This window comes from Salmo salar, chromosome ssa26 (genome assembly GCF_905237065.1).
Source record: "Salmo salar chromosome ssa26, Ssal_v3.1, whole genome shotgun sequence".
NCBI classification, from domain to species: Eukaryota; Metazoa; Chordata; class Actinopteri; order Salmoniformes; family Salmonidae; genus Salmo; species Salmo salar.
This window is the reverse complement of record NC_059467.1, coordinates 38,739,888-38,757,583: the sequence shown is the minus strand read 5'-3', so window position 1 is coordinate 38,757,583 and position 17,696 is coordinate 38,739,888. Positions and strand designations below refer to the sequence as shown.

At 47.3% G+C, this 17,696-nt stretch overlaps 2 protein-coding genes across 7 annotated transcripts in view; both read left to right on the top strand.

Moving 5' to 3' along the window:
* The window catches only part of LOC106587826 (homeodomain-interacting protein kinase 3), a 91,055-nt gene that overhangs the window by 11,737 nt on the left and 61,622 nt on the right, over positions 1-17,696 (top strand). For 3 of the 6 annotated variants that reach the window (XM_045708072.1, XM_045708071.1, XM_045708068.1), the window contains exons 1-2: positions 3,214-3,382; positions 5,395-6,679. In XM_045708072.1, coding sequence (XP_045564028.1) covers positions 3,367-3,382; positions 5,395-6,679 — 1,301 coding nt within the window. In that variant the 5' untranslated portion in view covers positions 3,214-3,366. Of the gene's footprint in view, positions 1-3,213; positions 3,383-5,394; positions 6,680-17,696 lie in introns of those variants that run through there. The other 3 variants (XM_045708070.1, XM_045708067.1, XM_045708069.1) reach the window with 2 other exon arrangements.
* LOC123730736 (uncharacterized) lies at positions 6,686-17,390 on the top strand. The gene is made up of 2 exons (XM_045708073.1): positions 6,686-16,205; positions 16,257-17,390. The coding sequence occupies exon 1, from the start codon at positions 14,792-14,794 to the stop codon at positions 15,968-15,970; it is 1,179 nt and encodes a 392-aa protein (XP_045564029.1). The 5' UTR covers positions 6,686-14,791; the 3' UTR covers positions 15,971-16,205; positions 16,257-17,390.

Here is a 17,696-nt window from a genome sequence, read left to right as displayed (position 1 = left end):
CCCAACCACCAGGTCCACTGACATTTTGGTTGTGCTTGCAAAACAACTGGTGTGCGGGACAAGCTAGAGAGATGTGCTTTGTAAAGGCCTAGATGCCCAAATGAATCAAACCTCAAGGAAGCCCATTTGGAGAACATCCCCTAGGGTAGGCTTTCTTAAAGTCGGGGTGTCTTTGCACCCTGTTACTGCCTCAAAGCCAACTAAGGCTACTTGCGCTCCTTAACATGGCTATGTGTTTTCCACTATTTGTTTCATTTCTTTTTCCACCAGTATGGGCTGTTATAGTTCTCTCGCCCTGCTCCTTTTCACATCTCGGGCAAAACAGTTTCTTCCTCTCCCCACACTGGGCATTTGGTCTGAGGACAGGTGTGTTCTCTATATTTTTTTCGACCCCTCAATTTAATTCCCGCCCGGTTCAAAGTTCAACCATGAGCAATTACTTTGAGCTGAAGGCTGCTGAAAACCCCCAGCAGCTCTGAGTGATGTAACATGACGACGGGGGCGTATCGGGCTTCAGGAGGTAATAATATCCAGGGCCCTGCAGCTGACACTCTGTAGGCTCTGCTAAATGAAAGCGCCTCCAGTGGCCTTTTGTCCCAGAAGCCTTGGACCACTGTTAGAGAGGGGAAGGGTGTTTAAGAACGGAGTATACACTGTCCACTTATAGCGCCGCTAGCTTATCAGTTTGATGTTTCACACAAAAAGTCCATTTACAGAGAAAATGGTCGCTGCTTGATGGCATTATTGTGTCTCAAAGGCCTGGTTCTCGGTGCCCTGTCACCAAACGGCACCATAGGGCCTGATTGTGTAGAGCAGTCGGAGGAATAGGACAGGCCTTATCTGCCTGCTCAGAATAGGGGCTGGAGCGGTGGCTCACAGACCTACCGTTGTTATCAACACAGTCTGTGTGGTACTTTCCATTGAGCAGATTTTCTGGAGGAGGCTGGGCCCTCCACAGTGGTTTGTGACAGCCCCGCATTTCCTGTGGTCGGACTTTACGCATGTTTTCTTCTCTTTTAAATGTCTGCCGGTTTGTTGAAGAAGGATTCTGGAAACTTTGTTGTCTGAGTAAGCGGAAGCTAAGGGATTTGAGCAGTTAGCCCGAGTGCAGCCAAGGATTGCTGTGTTTTTCCACCACATGGTCTCATTCAGACCGGGGAGACTGGAAGCTTGGCTGCTCTTGTGAAACGGTCAGTACTTTGTCTAATCTGACGACACAGGCTACTTATTTTAGAGTAAAGACATCATTTTACACCACTCTGTCAGCTGAGAGAGATTTTACCATTAGTCTAAATTAGGCCTAGTGATTGACAGTTTGGCCTAGTATTAAACTTTGGGATGTTTTTTGCTTTTATTCCTTTACTTGATGTGTCTTTTAATCTCAACAGATCTACTGTTCTGCCACAGTGGTTGAGAGTTGTTTTGAGGAGCCCAGTTGTGTTTCCTATGTTCTGTGTTTTTTCTTCAAGCAGAGCAGCTATTTGGCCTCTCGCTCCCTCTGTACCTCTCCCAGTCACTGGTGTTGGTCAGACAGACACTAGGATGGCCGCTGGGTTAATATTTGCACAGCGTGGGCCACTAGTCAGGCCAGTAAACTGGACACCACCCTTCCTGGAGCTCTATCTATCTATCTTGCACCAGAGCTACTACCTCAGGCTCCACAGCAGTCCAGTCTCACCCTCCTACCATCTGTTTTCTCTTTCTTCCTTGGTTCAGGCAGTAATGGTCTGCCACTGTCAGCGACAGGGCACAGGGAGTCAAATGTTCTTTTGAGAAATGGAGAGTTTTTTTATTCTGGTTTTCTTCCAGAAAGCACCGCCAACCTGTCTGCTCTTGCCCCGGGGGGCCAAATGAGGAGAGCAGCATCATTTCCTGTAAGCTAGCGCTCTCCTGCCTGAGATCGATGTGATGGCCTATGTAATACTCAGTGGGCCTGTGCAGTCACCTAACCACTGCAGGTTATGACTAGCCTCCCCCTTCTTGGCAGAGCAGAGGTCATGTATAGTATGGCGGTAGTTGAAGGAGGGGTAAAGGTTGGTTAATGTTTTAGATAACCTTATCTGTATCAGGGTTTGACTGTGTCAGTTGCTGAGGTCTAACGTCATCGGCTGGCTATACAGAGCATTAGGAGAGTGGAGCGGCCAGTATTGATGTGTTGCTGATTACTGTGCGATTTGGTTGTTTTCCATACTGTAGGAACAGCAGGACATGGTGCACACAATGAAGAGTGTTCTCTGTGGTGACACATAACAGCTGTGGAGAGCTCCATGTCCTTCTCTTAGGACCAAGCTGCTTTCTGCCAGTCATGACAAGCAACAACCAGCGTTGGGGTGGATTCCATGTGCCTTCATTTCAATTCAGGAATTTAATGGAGCGTTCCTTTGGGACATTTCCGTAATCTAGAGGCCAAACGGAATATTTCAATTGGATTTGAAATGGCCTATTCAAAATGGAATTGCCTCTACTTTTGTTTGATGACCTGTCTTAATTCTCTGACTGAAAGCCTTGTTGTGGTGCCAACAGATGTGACAGAGTCATTCAAAACTAAACGCATTCCTTTGAGGTACTTGTTAGATTACGTAATCATTGATTGCACTGTTAGGAACTGGGTTAGTCTCAGCTTGTAGGCCACCGGGGCCAAAAGCCATTTCCTGTTCTCACCCTACCACTCTAGTTTGAGCTTGTTCTGAACACTATGTTGATGGAAAATGGTTACTTGGTCTTATTCTGACCAACCTTACCCTAATCTGTGCCTCATCACATTAGTGCACATGTGTCAAACTCATTCTACAGTGGGCCTAATATTTTGGGGTTTTCCCTCCTCCTTTGTACTTGATTTTGATGGATTAAGGCCACTAATTAGTTAGCAAACTCCCCTCAGCGGTCTGTCCAGGTCTTAATTGAAAGGGAACACTAGGCCCTCCGTGGACTGAGTTTGACACCCTGCATTAGTGACTGGAAGATAGCAGCACACTATTATTAAGAATATTTTGTTAAGCTCTTATTTTGAAAATTCCCTCTCCGATTGGCCTGCTAGTATGGCCAACCTCTGAATAAAGCCTAAAAGGTGTGTAGAAAAGCTGAAACAACAAGCAGTCCAGAAGCTACCCAGTGTTGCCTGCCTCGTCAGTCTAGAGTCAGGAATTGGCAGCTCCCCTTTCTGCGAGCACGTGATTGCAGCCTGTTGAATAGTGCGCACTTCTGAAGTTCCCTTTTGCTTTGCACTGCTGCTGCTGAGCACAACCCAGGCAGACTGTATACTGTAGCTCTCCACCCGTCCTCCTAATAACTCCCATGGGAGGGAATCATCAGGGTGTGCCTCACTGAACTTCAGAAAGAGGACAACATCTCCTAACATGGAGGAGAATGAGAGTGAAGACAGGTAGGCAATGACTAGGAAAGTTAGTTTTGATTCTTGGCTATTGAGGAGCATGTGCCTGCTATCGTTGAAAAGTTGGGGACTTGAGAGGAAGGTGTTTGTTCTCTCATTTGGCACCTGTAATTATAGCTCCTTCCACTAAATCTGGAAGGTGTAATTTGGGAACAATTATTTTCTCCTCATTTAAGAGAGGTGCTGTCTACTCGACAGTGTGCCCCTCTCTGTGACTCACCACCCACAGTCTTGTTATTTGTGAGACAGGGGTTGTGTTTTGGAAGCTCTAGCAGTCTAGTGACGGGGCTTTGGGACGAGGCATGCTCTGCATCTAAATCCGTCAAGGTGAATGCACCGTTGATTTATAGTCAAAGAGCCAACAGGGAAGAGCCACTTTGATGTCACTGGACGGGCTCCAGATGAAAGGAAGTAGGTCGTGGGCTCTACGGCAGGGCACACGGACAGCTATTCTGATAAGGTCACTGTGCCAGGGCGCCCTGCCGCCCGCCACAGCTGCCACCTCTCTTTAGACACCCCCCCCAAAAATCCCACAGAATATGAATAAAAACCTATCACGTTATCCTAGTCCCTCAGCAGCCCAAGCCCAAAGACCTCATCCAATTTCCAAATATTTTCAATGGTATTCGCTGGGATGGCGTCGCTTCTTGTTTTTCTTTTTTCTCTCAAAATGAGAGAGGGGGGTGAGGGAGGAGCGTTCCTCTCTGAGCTGTGTAATGTGAGAGGGGCTGGCTGGCATGCAGACCTGATGCTAAGGCTCTGCTCCCCCCCCACTTCTCTGAGACTCTCTCTCTCAACCACTCTCTTCGAACACATCGGTTGCCTAGAGACCCGCTGTGGGATGCATGGTAACGGCAGGGAAAGGTCATCCAAACCTTTTTGAGAAGTTAGTCATCCCCTACGGTGGAGGTGGTAGGGGGGCTCCATTGGATGAGGCCAGAATGGTGAGGGTGTTCTAGAACACTCCACCAGAGCGTATCTTCTTCCCTCTGCTAGGCGCTTGATTGGTCAGCTTGGTGTCTCTGGCTGTGGTGGGAGTGGGGTTTCTTTCTGCAGAGGTGTTTGGTGTGGGGTTGTAACGGGCTGAAGGTCAGCTGTGATGTCATCCCTTGACTGATGCAAGTGTCATTATGAGAGCAGTGTGGAAGCCTCTGGTTGTTCTTGCTGAACTCAGCAAATATAACCAAGCAACAAGACAAAATCTTGCCAATGCACTTATCTCCATTCACTATGTCTTAATGGAGGGGCTGTGTTGCTGAATTTTGTGTTGCTATTATGCAATTGCACATGCAAACATTCAGAGTGAGCAGGCTTTGGAAAAAACGGCCCCCTCCCAGTACTTTTCCATCGTTCTCTTGAGAAATGGCACCATGGTATAAAGCCTTCCAGTACGAGCACAAATGCAGCAGTGAAGCGTTCAAGCTTCCGTCTTTGAAAACAAGATTTAATCAGAAGGATAAAAACAGGAGAATATCTGCACGTTATTAGGCTAGCCTGTATAGTGAAGAGTTTGTTACCACAGGTGTGTGTGTGTGTGTGTGTGTGTGTGTGCACAGCTTGTTCAGAACAACTGGAAAGGTCACCTTTTCACTATGCAAATCAATCAGCCAATCGGCAGCCTCCAGTCATTTGTTGACATGGTCTTTGTATATCACTATGCAGACTGGACTTTCTCATCCAACAAGACATGAAAATACACCTACATTTATTTAGGCCCAGTGTCATTTTATTTGAATTGACATCCCCTCATAGACACTTACCTCATTGACCTAACTGAAATCACATTATGTCAAGTCCGTGGTGAAATTGATTACCATAGGACACTTTGACCTTTCACACTGCTCTTTGCATTAACGCTATAGTGAGAACCTTTTACAGTTGGTGTTTAATGTTTTAGATGTTGTGTGGGTGTGAGCGTCAAAACGACCTTCCCTAAATAGGTTGATCAAGCTTTGATAATATGCTAACGTTGTCTTTCTCCTCTTTTGAATGTCTCTGTCCAGGTATGGCCTCACAAGTCTGGATCTACCCACCACACATTTATCAAACCCAGACTAGTGCCTTTTGCAGCGTGAAGAAAGTCAAAGTGGAGCCCAGCAGCTGTGTGTACCATGAGAGAGCCCAACCGTGGACTTCTCTGAACGGCAGAACCCTTGGCATAGCGCACCCGATCAGACTCGCTCCCTCCTTTGCGACCCGAGACTCTGCAGCGGGCGAGAGAACGTGTGGCGGCGGGCAGGAGTTCCCTGTACAGACGGTGGCCGTGCGTGGGGTACGGAGAAAGCAGAACGGAACAGGAGGAACAGGCCCGGCGGAGGCCCAGCAGCCCCAGGACACAGGGCCAGTCCCCTGGCAGGGCAAGGGGCAGAAGCAGACGGACAGAGACAGGGGAGGCAGCAGTAGTGGAGCGACAGGAGGAGGGGGAAGGGGGGAGGAAGGTAGAGGAGGAGGTAGGAAGGAAGAGACAGAAGTTGACTGGGAAGAGGGCGATTGTGGAGGTTTGAACTTGGCTGACAGCGCTCAGCGATGTGGGCTGAAACGTAAGAGCGAGGAGCTTGATAACCGCGGGAGCGCCATGCAGATAGTGGAGGACCTGTCCATGTTGCCAGCCATGATGCAAACGACCAATGGGGGGAATCCAGCTGGGTTGCCCGCGCCCACGGCTGTAGGGGGCGGAGGAGGACCCCCAACCAAACAGGGAGCGGCGGGCGGAGCAGGAGGGGGTGACGGGGACTACCAGCTGGTGCAGCACGAGGTCCTGTGCTCCATGAAGAACACGTACGAGGTGCTGGACTTCCTGGGCCGCGGCACCTTCGGACAGGTGGTAAAGTGCTGGAAGAGGGGTACTGGGGAGGTGGTGGCGGTGAAGATCCTGAAGAACCACCCGTCATACGCACGCCAGGGCCAGATCGAGGTGGGCATTCTAGCCCGACTGAGCGGGGAGAACGCGGATGAGCACAACCTGGTGCGGGCCTTCGAGTGCTTCCAGCACCGCAGCCACACGTGCCTGGTGTTTGAGATGCTGGAGCAGAACCTCTATGACTTCCTCAAGCAGAACAAGTTCAGCCCGCTGCCGCTGAAGGTGATCCGGCCCGTGCTGCAGCAGGTGGCCACGGCCCTGAGGAAGTTGAAGACCATGGGCCTGATCCACGCTGACCTAAAGCCGGAGAACATTATGCTGGTGGACCCTGTCAGGCAGCCCTACAGGGTGAAGGTGATAGACTTTGGCTCAGCCAGCCACGTGTCCAAGGCTGTGTGCTCCACATACCTCCAGTCCCGCTACTACAGGTCAGTGTCCACCGAGCTTGGAGATGGAGGGTTACACATTCAATGCTGGGTTGTTTGTGTACAATACAGGCTGTCTATAATAAGTCAGTGAGTCAGCGCAGGAGAGGCCAGGATGATCATATTCTGACAGTAAATCCTTAAAGTTTAACAGTAATGACATATCCTCCCAGATATGCTGGAGCTTCTGGTAGGGAGCTGAGATCATCTTGAAATCTAATTCTCTGGTGTCCACACATAGGCTACCATGAGGTAGGGCTGCACAATGAATCTATTTTATATTGAAATCACAATACGGACATGTTCAATATCCGTATCACATGCAATATTTTGAAATGCCACTCAGCCGTGTGTAAGATCCGTTTTTCTAGTTGACTCCTGTTTTTCTCCTGCGGCTGCTTTCCACACACACCAAGGCTGCCCTGTCACTCAAGGAGTTCCTCCCCTTACATCCACTAAGTTTGCACTCTGTTCTGTTAGGTCAAATGCAGTCAACAGATTGTTCCGAACAAGAACGATGCTGTGGTCCACTTTACTTTTTAAAATAAATAATGTTTTTTCTATGATTCTAACAGTTTACCCAAGTGATTGGATTTTTATCACAAGCCAAATTCACAATCGCAATCATAAAATAAAAAAATCACAATTCTATTTTTTTGCCCATATCGTGCAGACCTACCATGACAAAAAAACGCCCTTCTGAGGTCAGGCAAGGATATGTCTTCTCTATTGCCTAACATCCTGCTCGTTCAGGAGCCGCATACCACGACCTGTGAAAAAATGTGCCCCCACAGCATTACTGGCAGGGGGTAGCCCGCTCACGTCCCCTCAGCCTGGGAAAGGAAACAGTGTTCTGAAAACAGACTGCAACACAATGAGGCGGGGAAAAAATCAATAACTGTCTGTATGAGTTTGTGAACATCTGGGTTAGGATTGAGCCCTCACCAGTCTGTAGGATTTGTCAAGATGTCATGGTGAGCAAGGAACTGCCTGTAGGCAAATATTTGAAGTGTAAGCCTTAATGCACAGGCCTATGCTTACACCCGTTTGATGAAATATCTGTGAAGAGCAGGAAGGCCCACTGCATCTGTACAGTATGTGTGTTTCCTTGGAAGGAAATGTGAATGTTGTGTAAAGAGCGTTAGGCCATGTTGCATAAAGACCATGCTAACCATTTGAGGATGAACAGCTTCTCTCTCAGCTCAACACCTCTCGAGTCTGAACGTAACTCTGTTACGAACCCTGATGCGTAACATGGCAGCCTATCTGGGATGTTTATGCTGAGAATAATGTTTCTTCTGCTCTTGGACAGGCCAATGGAAAACTCACCAGAAGAATTACTCTTGGCAGCACCCTATAGGTGCCGGTAGTTCTAGTTTTGAGAAACGGGGCCCTGAAATGATATGAACTGTTACGTAATGGTCTGGACAGGAATGACCCAGTTTAGTGTCAGTCTGTGGGTTCTACCTCGTAGATGCTGTTCTGGCAGGCTATTTGTGTGATGAGGAGGATGACCCAGTTTAGTGTCAGTCTGTGGGTTCTACCTCGTAGATGCTGTTCTGGCAGGCTATTTGTGTGATGAGGAGGATGACCCAGTTTAGTGTCAGTCTGTGGGTTCTACCTCGTAGATGCTGTTCAGGCTATTTGTGTGATGAGGAGGATGGTTAGTGAAGCCTCAACCCCATTCAGTACTCAGTTCCTGAGAGGTCTCATCGGAGGAAGAACATGCAGGATGACTTGTTTTTGTGACCGGAAAATACATTTGTCCTCCTTAAATAGAAAGCACTGTACTGTCTCTCAGAACATCTCATAGGGGCAGCTAGGCCTGTTTAGTGATTCACATACATTATATATAGGGGGGGATGGTTTGACTGTTAAACAGCACAGAGGTCTGTCTTGTAAAATGTCATGATGGAGTTGTAATGTAATAACTGTAATGGTTCTGTCATAGCTGGCTGCACCATATAATGTCATAACCTTGCATTAGCCACCGTGAGCTTCCAGCTGCTCTGGTACCAGATCCTGTTCTGTGTGATGGTGGTGAATGATGTCACCCTGATGAAGGCTTTAATGCCGAAACCAGTCGGTTTAGGAAGCACCTTATTTACTGAACCTGAAAAGGCCTGAGAATCACAGACTCGGTTAGTCCTTCAATTCATACACCTTGGTCTGTCTGTGAGGTAGGAGCCTATTCTTTCCCCCTGCTTGTTGTGGTAGCACAGGTCTGCCTTGGTGGAGGACCTGGCAGCTCTCCTGTTTTCCACTGCCTCAGAGGAGCATCATCAGGCAGCCTTACTGCACGAGGATGGATGGTTCTAATTATCCACTTCTAATTAAAGTCTCTGCTCTGGTTCTGGGGGAGGTGGGGGACAGAGAATGGGCCGTGTGCACTGCAGCCATGTCCTCACTAAGTGGGTCTAACACAGGCTAGGCTTCTCTATTGTCTGGTTCGCTAATGGTTTGCTATTTGACATGTTTATTGAACAGACCAACACCCAAGAAGGGGGCTTTCATTTTTGCAAGCCGTTGTAAAAGTGGCAGCATAAAAGTAACATTTCAATTGAGATTGTGTCTGTACCACAACACAGACGTGAAGTCCTGTGCGTGTTTTAATTTGCACTTTAAAACTCCTTCATCATGTGTATCTTTCTCAGCCCTGGGTCTTCTGCTGGCTCTCACAGAGACAAGGTCAGCCACTAGGGACTGACTCACTGGCTCAAATTCATGTGCGTCATCTCATTCCAATTCCAGCTTTTTGCTGCATGTCTACTCAAGGCATGTTGGAGAGGCTTGAAGACAACACACACACACACACACACACACACACACACACACACACACACACACACACACACACACCCACCCTATAGATATAGCATGTTGTAGACCTATGGTCAGTTCAGAGTAGTTTGTCTGTCTGGTACAGTGTCCAGCATCGTTGTCTGATAATTCAATAGAGCCACAACTGACACACCTGGTATCCAGAGGAACCGGTGCAGCCAGACAGCAGTGTCTGTGTCCCAGAGATCAACAGTCAGCTTTTCCCTTGGTGAAAATGTCAGGAATGTCTGGGGGAATCTTGGAGAGCTCTAGGGTGTATTCATTACACTGATTCTGTTGCAAAACATTTTGTTTACTCCAAACAAAAAAAAGCGCTTTGCAACGAAAACAAGAGTTTCCATTGGACAAAATCCGGTATGTCCCTCCCCGTTTCATTCTGTTTGCTCCGTTTGGTTCTTAAACAGTAAACGTTTTCCATTGCAGGACATAATGAATACTCCCCTGCTGTGTATCCAGCTCTAAACACACAGAGCTTCCAGGCTTTTAGGATCATACATGTGTGCTTCCAGAGTTTGATACATTTTCCTAACGCCCCATGGGAGTTGGAGTATACTGTACTTGTTGTCTGTATTGCAGACTTGGCACCTGGTAGATGATATGTTGCCGTTACGTAGGTGTGGACACCTAATCCCCACATGCCCCTGCTGCTCCCTCTCTGATTAAATCTGATGACAGTCTGTCTGAGCCCACACCAGCCTCTTACTGCCCTAGACTAGACTCCAGTAGTCTGTGTGGCATTACTTTGCATTCGGCTGTTATTAAGATGATGCAATTTGATTGGTTCCCCGGTAAGCTCCTCCCCTGCCCTCAGAGCCCATCATCCTACTCCAGGAAGTTGTTTTTGAGACACTTCCTGTTGATATCTGATTTGGTGTTCCATTTCATTTTGAACGTCAACAGCCCAGCCACTTTTGACTTCTGAAAACGATGTGCAAGTGATGATGTCCTAGGTCAATCTCTTGAATGGGCTTGACGATTATATCATCAAATTCATGAAAACGCAGTCATTTAAGATACAGTGTATATAAAATGATATTAGTGTTTGTGGAATTTACTTCTGCCAGATGCCTTTTATGAAGTTATCTTAAAGACCATTGGGCTTCGTTTTTCGTCCATTTGAAAACCATAAAAAAAAGGGACTACAAAAATTAAACTACAATACTACTTCCTGGAAAGCGGTGCGTCACTTTCATACCGTATAGCCATTGAACAAACTGTATAAACCAGACTCTGGGGTGGAGCGTGCAGAGTCAGTAATGAGACTCCAGTAAGTGTAGCTTCCATTCCCTCTCAAGTCTGCTGGGCCTATGATGAACTGACTGACTTTTCATGTTATTTAACAACTCTCTCCTATCTTCAATTTGTGCACGTGTCACAGGGGTGGTGTTGGCAGAAGTTCTGTGCTATGATTCTCACTTTTATAGGCCCTGTACAGATGACTAAAAGTCATGACGTCATTGATCTCTTACTGAGGAAAGTTTGTCACCTCACAATTCACTGGGCTCGATCATCAGAGATACTGACCGTTGGGCTAGCTGAATGCATAATTCATGTGAGGTGCCAGGCCAGCAGACCACGTATGCGAGGACGTATTGGGTGGTAAATTGTGCTAAAAGCCTTGAAGTCATCTTTGAGAGTACTCCCCTGCCCTCGTTTGATTAATGCTAGTCAGTGGCTGAGTGAGATGGAAGGAGTCAGGGATTAGTTTGTACTCCTAATGTTATGCCTTAGCGTCCGGGGGAGTTTACACTCTAAAACCAGCCTTTTAAATAGTAGTGTTATTACTAATGTTATGCCTTAGCGTCCAGGGGAGTTTACACTCTAAAACCAGCCTTTTAAATAGTAGTGTTATTACTAATGTTATGCCTTAGCGTCCGGGGGAGTTTACACTCTAAAACCAGCCTTTTAAATAGTAGTGTTATTACTAGGGATTTGGAGGTTTCTCTCTTTCTCTAAAGAACTGATGGGAGATTTAGTTTGATGTATGAACAGAGGATGCAGTTTGATGGAATTTTGATGGTATCTCATTCAATTACGCATTGCAAGTTCAGACTGAAAGTGAGGTGAATCGATCGGGAAAGAGTTTGAACAGGCCTCCTTAAAATGTTCAGCTAAGTTGTATCCATAGGGAATAGATGGATGCTGTTCGTCAGCTAAATGCAGTTACATGGAATTGCACTGGTGGAAGTGGACACCATGGGCTAGTCTGTCAATGCCAGTATCACGTAGCCTAATCGTCTGCTGATGTGGTATCATCTCAGAGACGGTGAGAACTTCTGGTTTGCTTCTCTCAGACGTTTAAAAAACAAACTGCCACATTTCAAATGAGCCTATTTGCTTGTTGTAGCCTATTCTGTGAGGTGATCCTCTTTTGTAGTTTTTGAGTCAAAGTCGCAACAACAACAACAAATCAACCCTTCCTAAGAGATGACAGTATTAGGCTGTTAGCGATGTCATTTAGATGTGGCGTAGTCTCTTAGTAATGTGTTTGGGTTGGTGGAAAAGAGAAGATACTGTAGAATGACTGTCACATGGCAGCTATATGTCTTAGTACAGGGGATTTACATTTCATTTGAATAAGTCATGCTGCCTGAACATATTAAAATGGGAGACTTGGATCTGGGTTATCCATTTCCCTCTGTATGCAGCGTCTGTAGAGTCCTGCTCACTGAGGTGAGATGAGTTGCATTGACCCGAGTTGAGACTGGCATTCTTCAGAACACTAGAAAACCACATGCTTGTCATAGATGACTTGATTATTCAAATGGTATCTCTGTGCAGCCTAGGTCTTTTTACTGCTGCTTCTCTGTAGGCGTGGTATCTCTGTGCAGCCTAGGTCTTTTTACTGCTGCTTCTCTGTAGGCGTGGTATCTCTGTGCAGCCTTGGTCTTTTTACTGCTGCTTCTCTGTAGGCGTGGTATCTCTGTGCAGCCTAGGCCTTTTTACTGCTGCTTCTCTGTAGGCGTGGTATCTCTGTGCAGCCTAGGCCTTTTTACTGCTGCTTCTCTGTAGGCGTGGTATCTCTGTGCAGCCTAGGCCTTTTTACTGCTGCTTCTCTGTAGGCGTGGTATCTCTGTGCAGCCTAGGTCTTTTTACTGCTGCTTCTCTGTAGGCGTGGTATCTCTGTGCAGCCTAGGCCTTTTTACTGCTGCTTCTCTGTAGGCGTGGTATCTCTGTGCAGCCTAGGCCTTTTTACTGCTGCTTCTCTGTAGGCGTGGTATCTCTGTGCAGCCTAGGCCTTTTTACTGCTGCTTCTCTGTAGGTGTGGTATCTCTGTGCAGCCTAGGCCTTTTTACTGCTGCTTCTCTGTAGGTGTGGTATCTCTGTGCAGCCTAGGTCTTTTTACTGCTGCTTCTCTGTAGGCGTGGTATCTCTGTGCAGCCTAGGCCTTTTTACTGCTGCTTCTCTGTAGGCGTGGTATCTCTGTGCAGCCTAGGCCTTTTTACTGCTGCTTCTCTGTAGGCGTGGTATCTCTGTGCAGCCTAGGCCTTTTTACTGCTGCTTCTCTGTAGGCGTGGTATCTCTGTGCAGCCTAGGCCTTTTTACTGCTGCTTCTCTGTAGGCGTGGTATCTCTGTGCACCCTAGGTCTTTTTACTGCTGCTTCTCTGTAGGCGTGGTATCTCTGTGCAGCCTAGGTCTTTTTACTGCTGCTTCTCTGTAGGCGTGGTATCGTACTTTGGCTGCAGTCCCACAGCTCTTTGTTTGACAAAAGTTTAAGGACGGTGTTATGAGAGAAATGAAGTGTCTATTTCATCATACAGTACCGCTGAACTTTAGAATTTCACAAATGATAAAGAGCAGTACACGAAGAAAGAATCATTAGTTTAATTCGTTGTCATACATGAATGTGAGGTTTTCTGGGTAAAGTAGTGGTATGCTTTAGTAGCCATGCATACGGAGTTCAGAGCAGTTCCAGTATGAACGGGGAAGCTGCAGCAACGTGTATGTAATAAGGAGGGATGATCTCTCATGGTCTGTCATCTCTCTAGTTGTCCACCAGTAGCAGGCTAAACATTAGGAGTTTAGTTACATACTAGGTCTAAGCTTGTTGACAGGTGTGCATTTCTGTAGACAGTGGAGACATCTCTTGAATGAATCATTTAAACCAGAATGCTCAAGCTATATCCAGATGTGTGTAGTCAAGAGGTGAGTTTGCACTACATTACCACTTTGATGACCATTTCTGCTTCTCTAGTCTGATAGTGCAGTCTGCTTGACTCTCTTGGTGTGCATGTCAGCTGCAGAGGAGTAGGTCACAACATCCTCTGTGTTTAGCTCATCTCTCTGCTCTCTCTGACACACACACACACACACACACACACACACACACACACACACACACACACACACACCCTAACACACACAGGCCTCCTTTCACTCACTTCTGGTAAATGCACCATATTTTAGGAAGTGACTCCAAATAGAATCGACTCACTGTAGCCCTACACTGTACTTTAGTGACTTTTGGCAGGAAGTTAAATACAGTGTGCAGCTGCTCTCTCCTCCATTTGCCAGTTCAACCCATCGAAAGCACAGGTCGCCAAGTCATTCTCACCAGCCATTTTATTTTCAGATACAATTTTAGAGCAGTATATTGCCTACTTTAAAGGAGGACCACACAGAATGATGATAAGCCTATTCCACCATGGTACTTTGTGTCAGAAGAGCTGGCTTCATGAAGATTTCTATTCAACCTAATGGGGGATGTCATTTCACAAGGCAAGAGGGGCAGTGATATCATGTATGCCATGAACAAGGCACAATATTCATTCAGTTGAACAAATGGAGAAAGTTCCCCTCAACATGCAGTTTGCCATTTTACAATTTCCCCAAACTCAATAGAGTTTCAGTGGCCTTTCCCTCCTCCACTGCATCCAGGTTGTGTGTGAAATAGAAAAGGAAACTGTTAGTCTGTATCCAGATGTTCCCGTTCTGACCCGTTCTGTACCTTACCGGGGAATACGGCATCACCGCAACTACACACAAGGGTTGATATGAAACAACAACTTCTTAATATATACATTCTTTGTTGATGCACAAAACAATTTAGACAACAGGGATCTTGATCCAGAAGGGGATTGAATTTCTCTGCTGTAACCAAGAAGCTTGTTCTTGACTTGTAGCCAGTTAACAAACCAAACGGAGCTAGAGGCCTGAGCTGGATATCATTTATTTGACACATCTTGGGTATCTTTATAGTTCTAAGTAGTGGCGTAGCATACATTACGCGAGGCGGGATGCCCCCCATTTTGTTTCCCTAAATACCCCGCTATATGGTATATCACCTAAGCCTACTCTCTATGTTGAACAGTCCCTTAGCTCTCTCTATGTTGAACAGTCCCTTAGCTCTCTCTATGTTGAACAGTCCCTTAGCTCTCTCTATGTTGAACAGTCCCTTAGCTCTCTCTATGTTGAACAGTCCCTTAGCTCTCTCTATGTTGAACAGTCCCTTAGCTCTCTCTATGTTGAACAGTCCCTTGGCTCTCTCTATGTTGAACAGTCCCTTGGCTCTCTCTATGTTGAACAGTCCCTTGGCTCTCTCTATGTTGAACAGTCCCTTAGCTCTCTCTATGTTGAACAGTCCCTTGGCTCTCTCTATGTTGAACAGTCCCTTAGCTCTCTCTATGTTGAACAGTCCCTTGGCTCTCTCTATGTTGAACAGTCCCTTGGCTCTCTCTATGTTGAACAGTCCCTTGGCTCTCTCTATGTTGAACAGTCCCTTAGCTCTCTCTATGTTGAACAGTCCCTTGGCTCTCTCTATGTTGAACAGTCCCTTGGCTCTCTCTATGTTGAACAGTCCCTTGGCTCTCTCTATGTTGAACAGTCCCTTGGCTCTCTCTATGTTGAACAGTCCCTTGGCTCTCTCTATGTTGAACAGTCCCTTAGCTCTCTCTATGTTGAACAGTCCCTTAGCTCTCTCTATGTTGAACAGTCCCTTGGCTCTCTCTATGTTGAACAGTCCCTTGGCTCTCTCTATGTTGAACAGTCCCTTGGCTCTCTCTATGTTGAACAGTCCCTTGGCTCTCTCTATGTTGAACAGTCCCTTGGCTCTCTCTATGTTGAACAGTCCCTTGGCTCTCTCTATGTTGAACAGTCCCTTGGCTCTGTCTATGTTGAACAGTCCCTTGGCTCTCTCTATGTTGAACAGTCCCTTGGCTCTCTCTATGTTGAACAGTCCCTTGGCTCTCTCTATGTTGAACAGTCCCTTGGCTCTCTCTATGTTGAACAGTCCCTTGGCTCTCTCTATGTTGAACAGTCCCTTAGCTCTCTCTATGTTGAACAGTCCCTTGGCTCTCTCTATGTTGAACAGTCCCTTAGCTCTCTCTATGTTGTACAGTCCCTTAGCTCTCTCTATGTTGAACAGTCCCTTGGCTCTCTCTATGTTGAACAGTCCCTTGGCTCTCTACCAGTATGTGGATCTAGGGAATGTTTTGGCCTTTCCCATGGGCTAGGCCTATTGACCTGCCTAATCATATGATTCAATACTTTGGGTTGCTTCCAATCTGCCACCATGACCACTAGCCCCCAGGGAATGGTTGTGGAAGTGGTGTCCTGAAAAGGCAAGGACTGCTACAGATTATTCTGCCTGGTAAACCCCTGGGCCTGGCCATGAGAGAATTGCACAGGTCTACACTAACATCACAGTACATGATAATGATCCTGCTTCCTTCTGTCGCTGCTCCTCTGGTTAGAGGATCTCCCAGACATACGGAGGGAGAGGGCAGAGAGGGGTAGGAGGTTAGAGGATCTCCCAGACATACGGAGGGAGAGGGCAGAGAGGGGTAGGAGGTTAGAGGATCTCCCAGACATACGGAGGGAGAGGGCAGAGAGGGGTAGGAGGTTAGAGGATCTCCCAGACATACGGAGGGAGAGGGCAGAGAGGGGTAGGAGGTTAGAGGATCTCCCAGACATACGGAGGGAGAGGGCAGAGAGGGGTAGGAGGTTAGAGGATCTCCCAGACATACGGAGGGAGAGGGCAGAGAGGGGTAGGAGGTTAGAGGATCTCCCAGACATACGGAGGGAGAGGGCAGAGAGGGGTAGGAGGTTAGAGGATCTCCCAGACATACGGAGGGAGAGGGCAGAGAGGGGTAGGAGGTTAGAGGATCTCCCAGACATACGGAGGGAGAGGGCAGAGAGGGGTAGGAGGTTAGAGGATCTCCCAGACATACGGAGGGAGAGGGCAGAGAGGGGTAGGAGGTTAGAGGATCTCCCAGACATACGGAGGGAGAGGGCAGAGAGGGGTAGGAGGTGGAAGGCTAGGGGTGGAGAGGCTGCTTAAAATAGCTGACGGGAAGGCGACCAGCGCCGTTGGACTTCTATAGATGGTGAAGCGCGCTGGCAGCCGGAGCAAAATATGGGCCGGGTGAAATGCAAGAGAGAGCGTGCTCACTGGTTCAAGGTCAACCAGCTCCAACGGCAGCTGTTTTGCAATGCGTTTGCAGTCTGGATGAGTGTGTGTGTGCCTGTGTCCACATAGTGGGTGGAAATATTGTTGTTGAGTCTATTTGAATGTGAGTCTGTGGTTTCTTCACCCCTCAGACTTCCACGTTTGGGCCTTTGTCTGGGCCCTCAGACGTGATTCACTCAACTTGTTATTTTGTTTTCCCCTTTTAAAACCCTGTAGCCATTTTGGTCTGGCACTTTTAATTAGTTTAACATTTCTCCTCTCTGGGCTTGGTGATTGGGGAACCACCGGCTCTCCTCAGCCCTTCTCTCTAGACTGAGGCCTGCTTGTTTCTCTGACTGAACCTCCTAATTAGAGTCTTCAGATTGAAGCCCAAATGCCAGCGAGCCACGAGAAGGTTCCCTTAATTACGCCCCAGCACCCTCAACCTCTATCTGTCTCTCTGTCTCTCTGTCTCTCTGTCTCTCTGTCTCTCTGTCTCTCTGTCTCTCTGTCTCTCTGTCTCTCTGTCTCTCTGTCTCTCTGTCTCTCTGTCTCTCTGTCTCTCTGTCTCTCTGTCTCTCTGTCTCTCTGTCTCTCTGTCTCTCTGTCTCTCTGTCTCTCCGTCTCTCTTTACAAGACTCTGCGTTGAATAAATGCTCAACACATAAACCCCCACCTCTAATTGCTTTCAATCTGCAGTTGATTCGCTCTCCTGCTGCGTTGCCCTTTCATTTTTTTCCACTCGGCAACTTTTATTCCCTCAATTTCATACTCTCCTGTTTTCATTGCCA

Bases quoted from the DNA above. Each gene is read 5' to 3' on its own strand.
- LOC123730736 (XM_045708073.1), top strand. From the start codon at position 14,792: ATGGTATATCACCTAAGCCTACTCTCTATGTTGAACAGTCCCTTAGCT.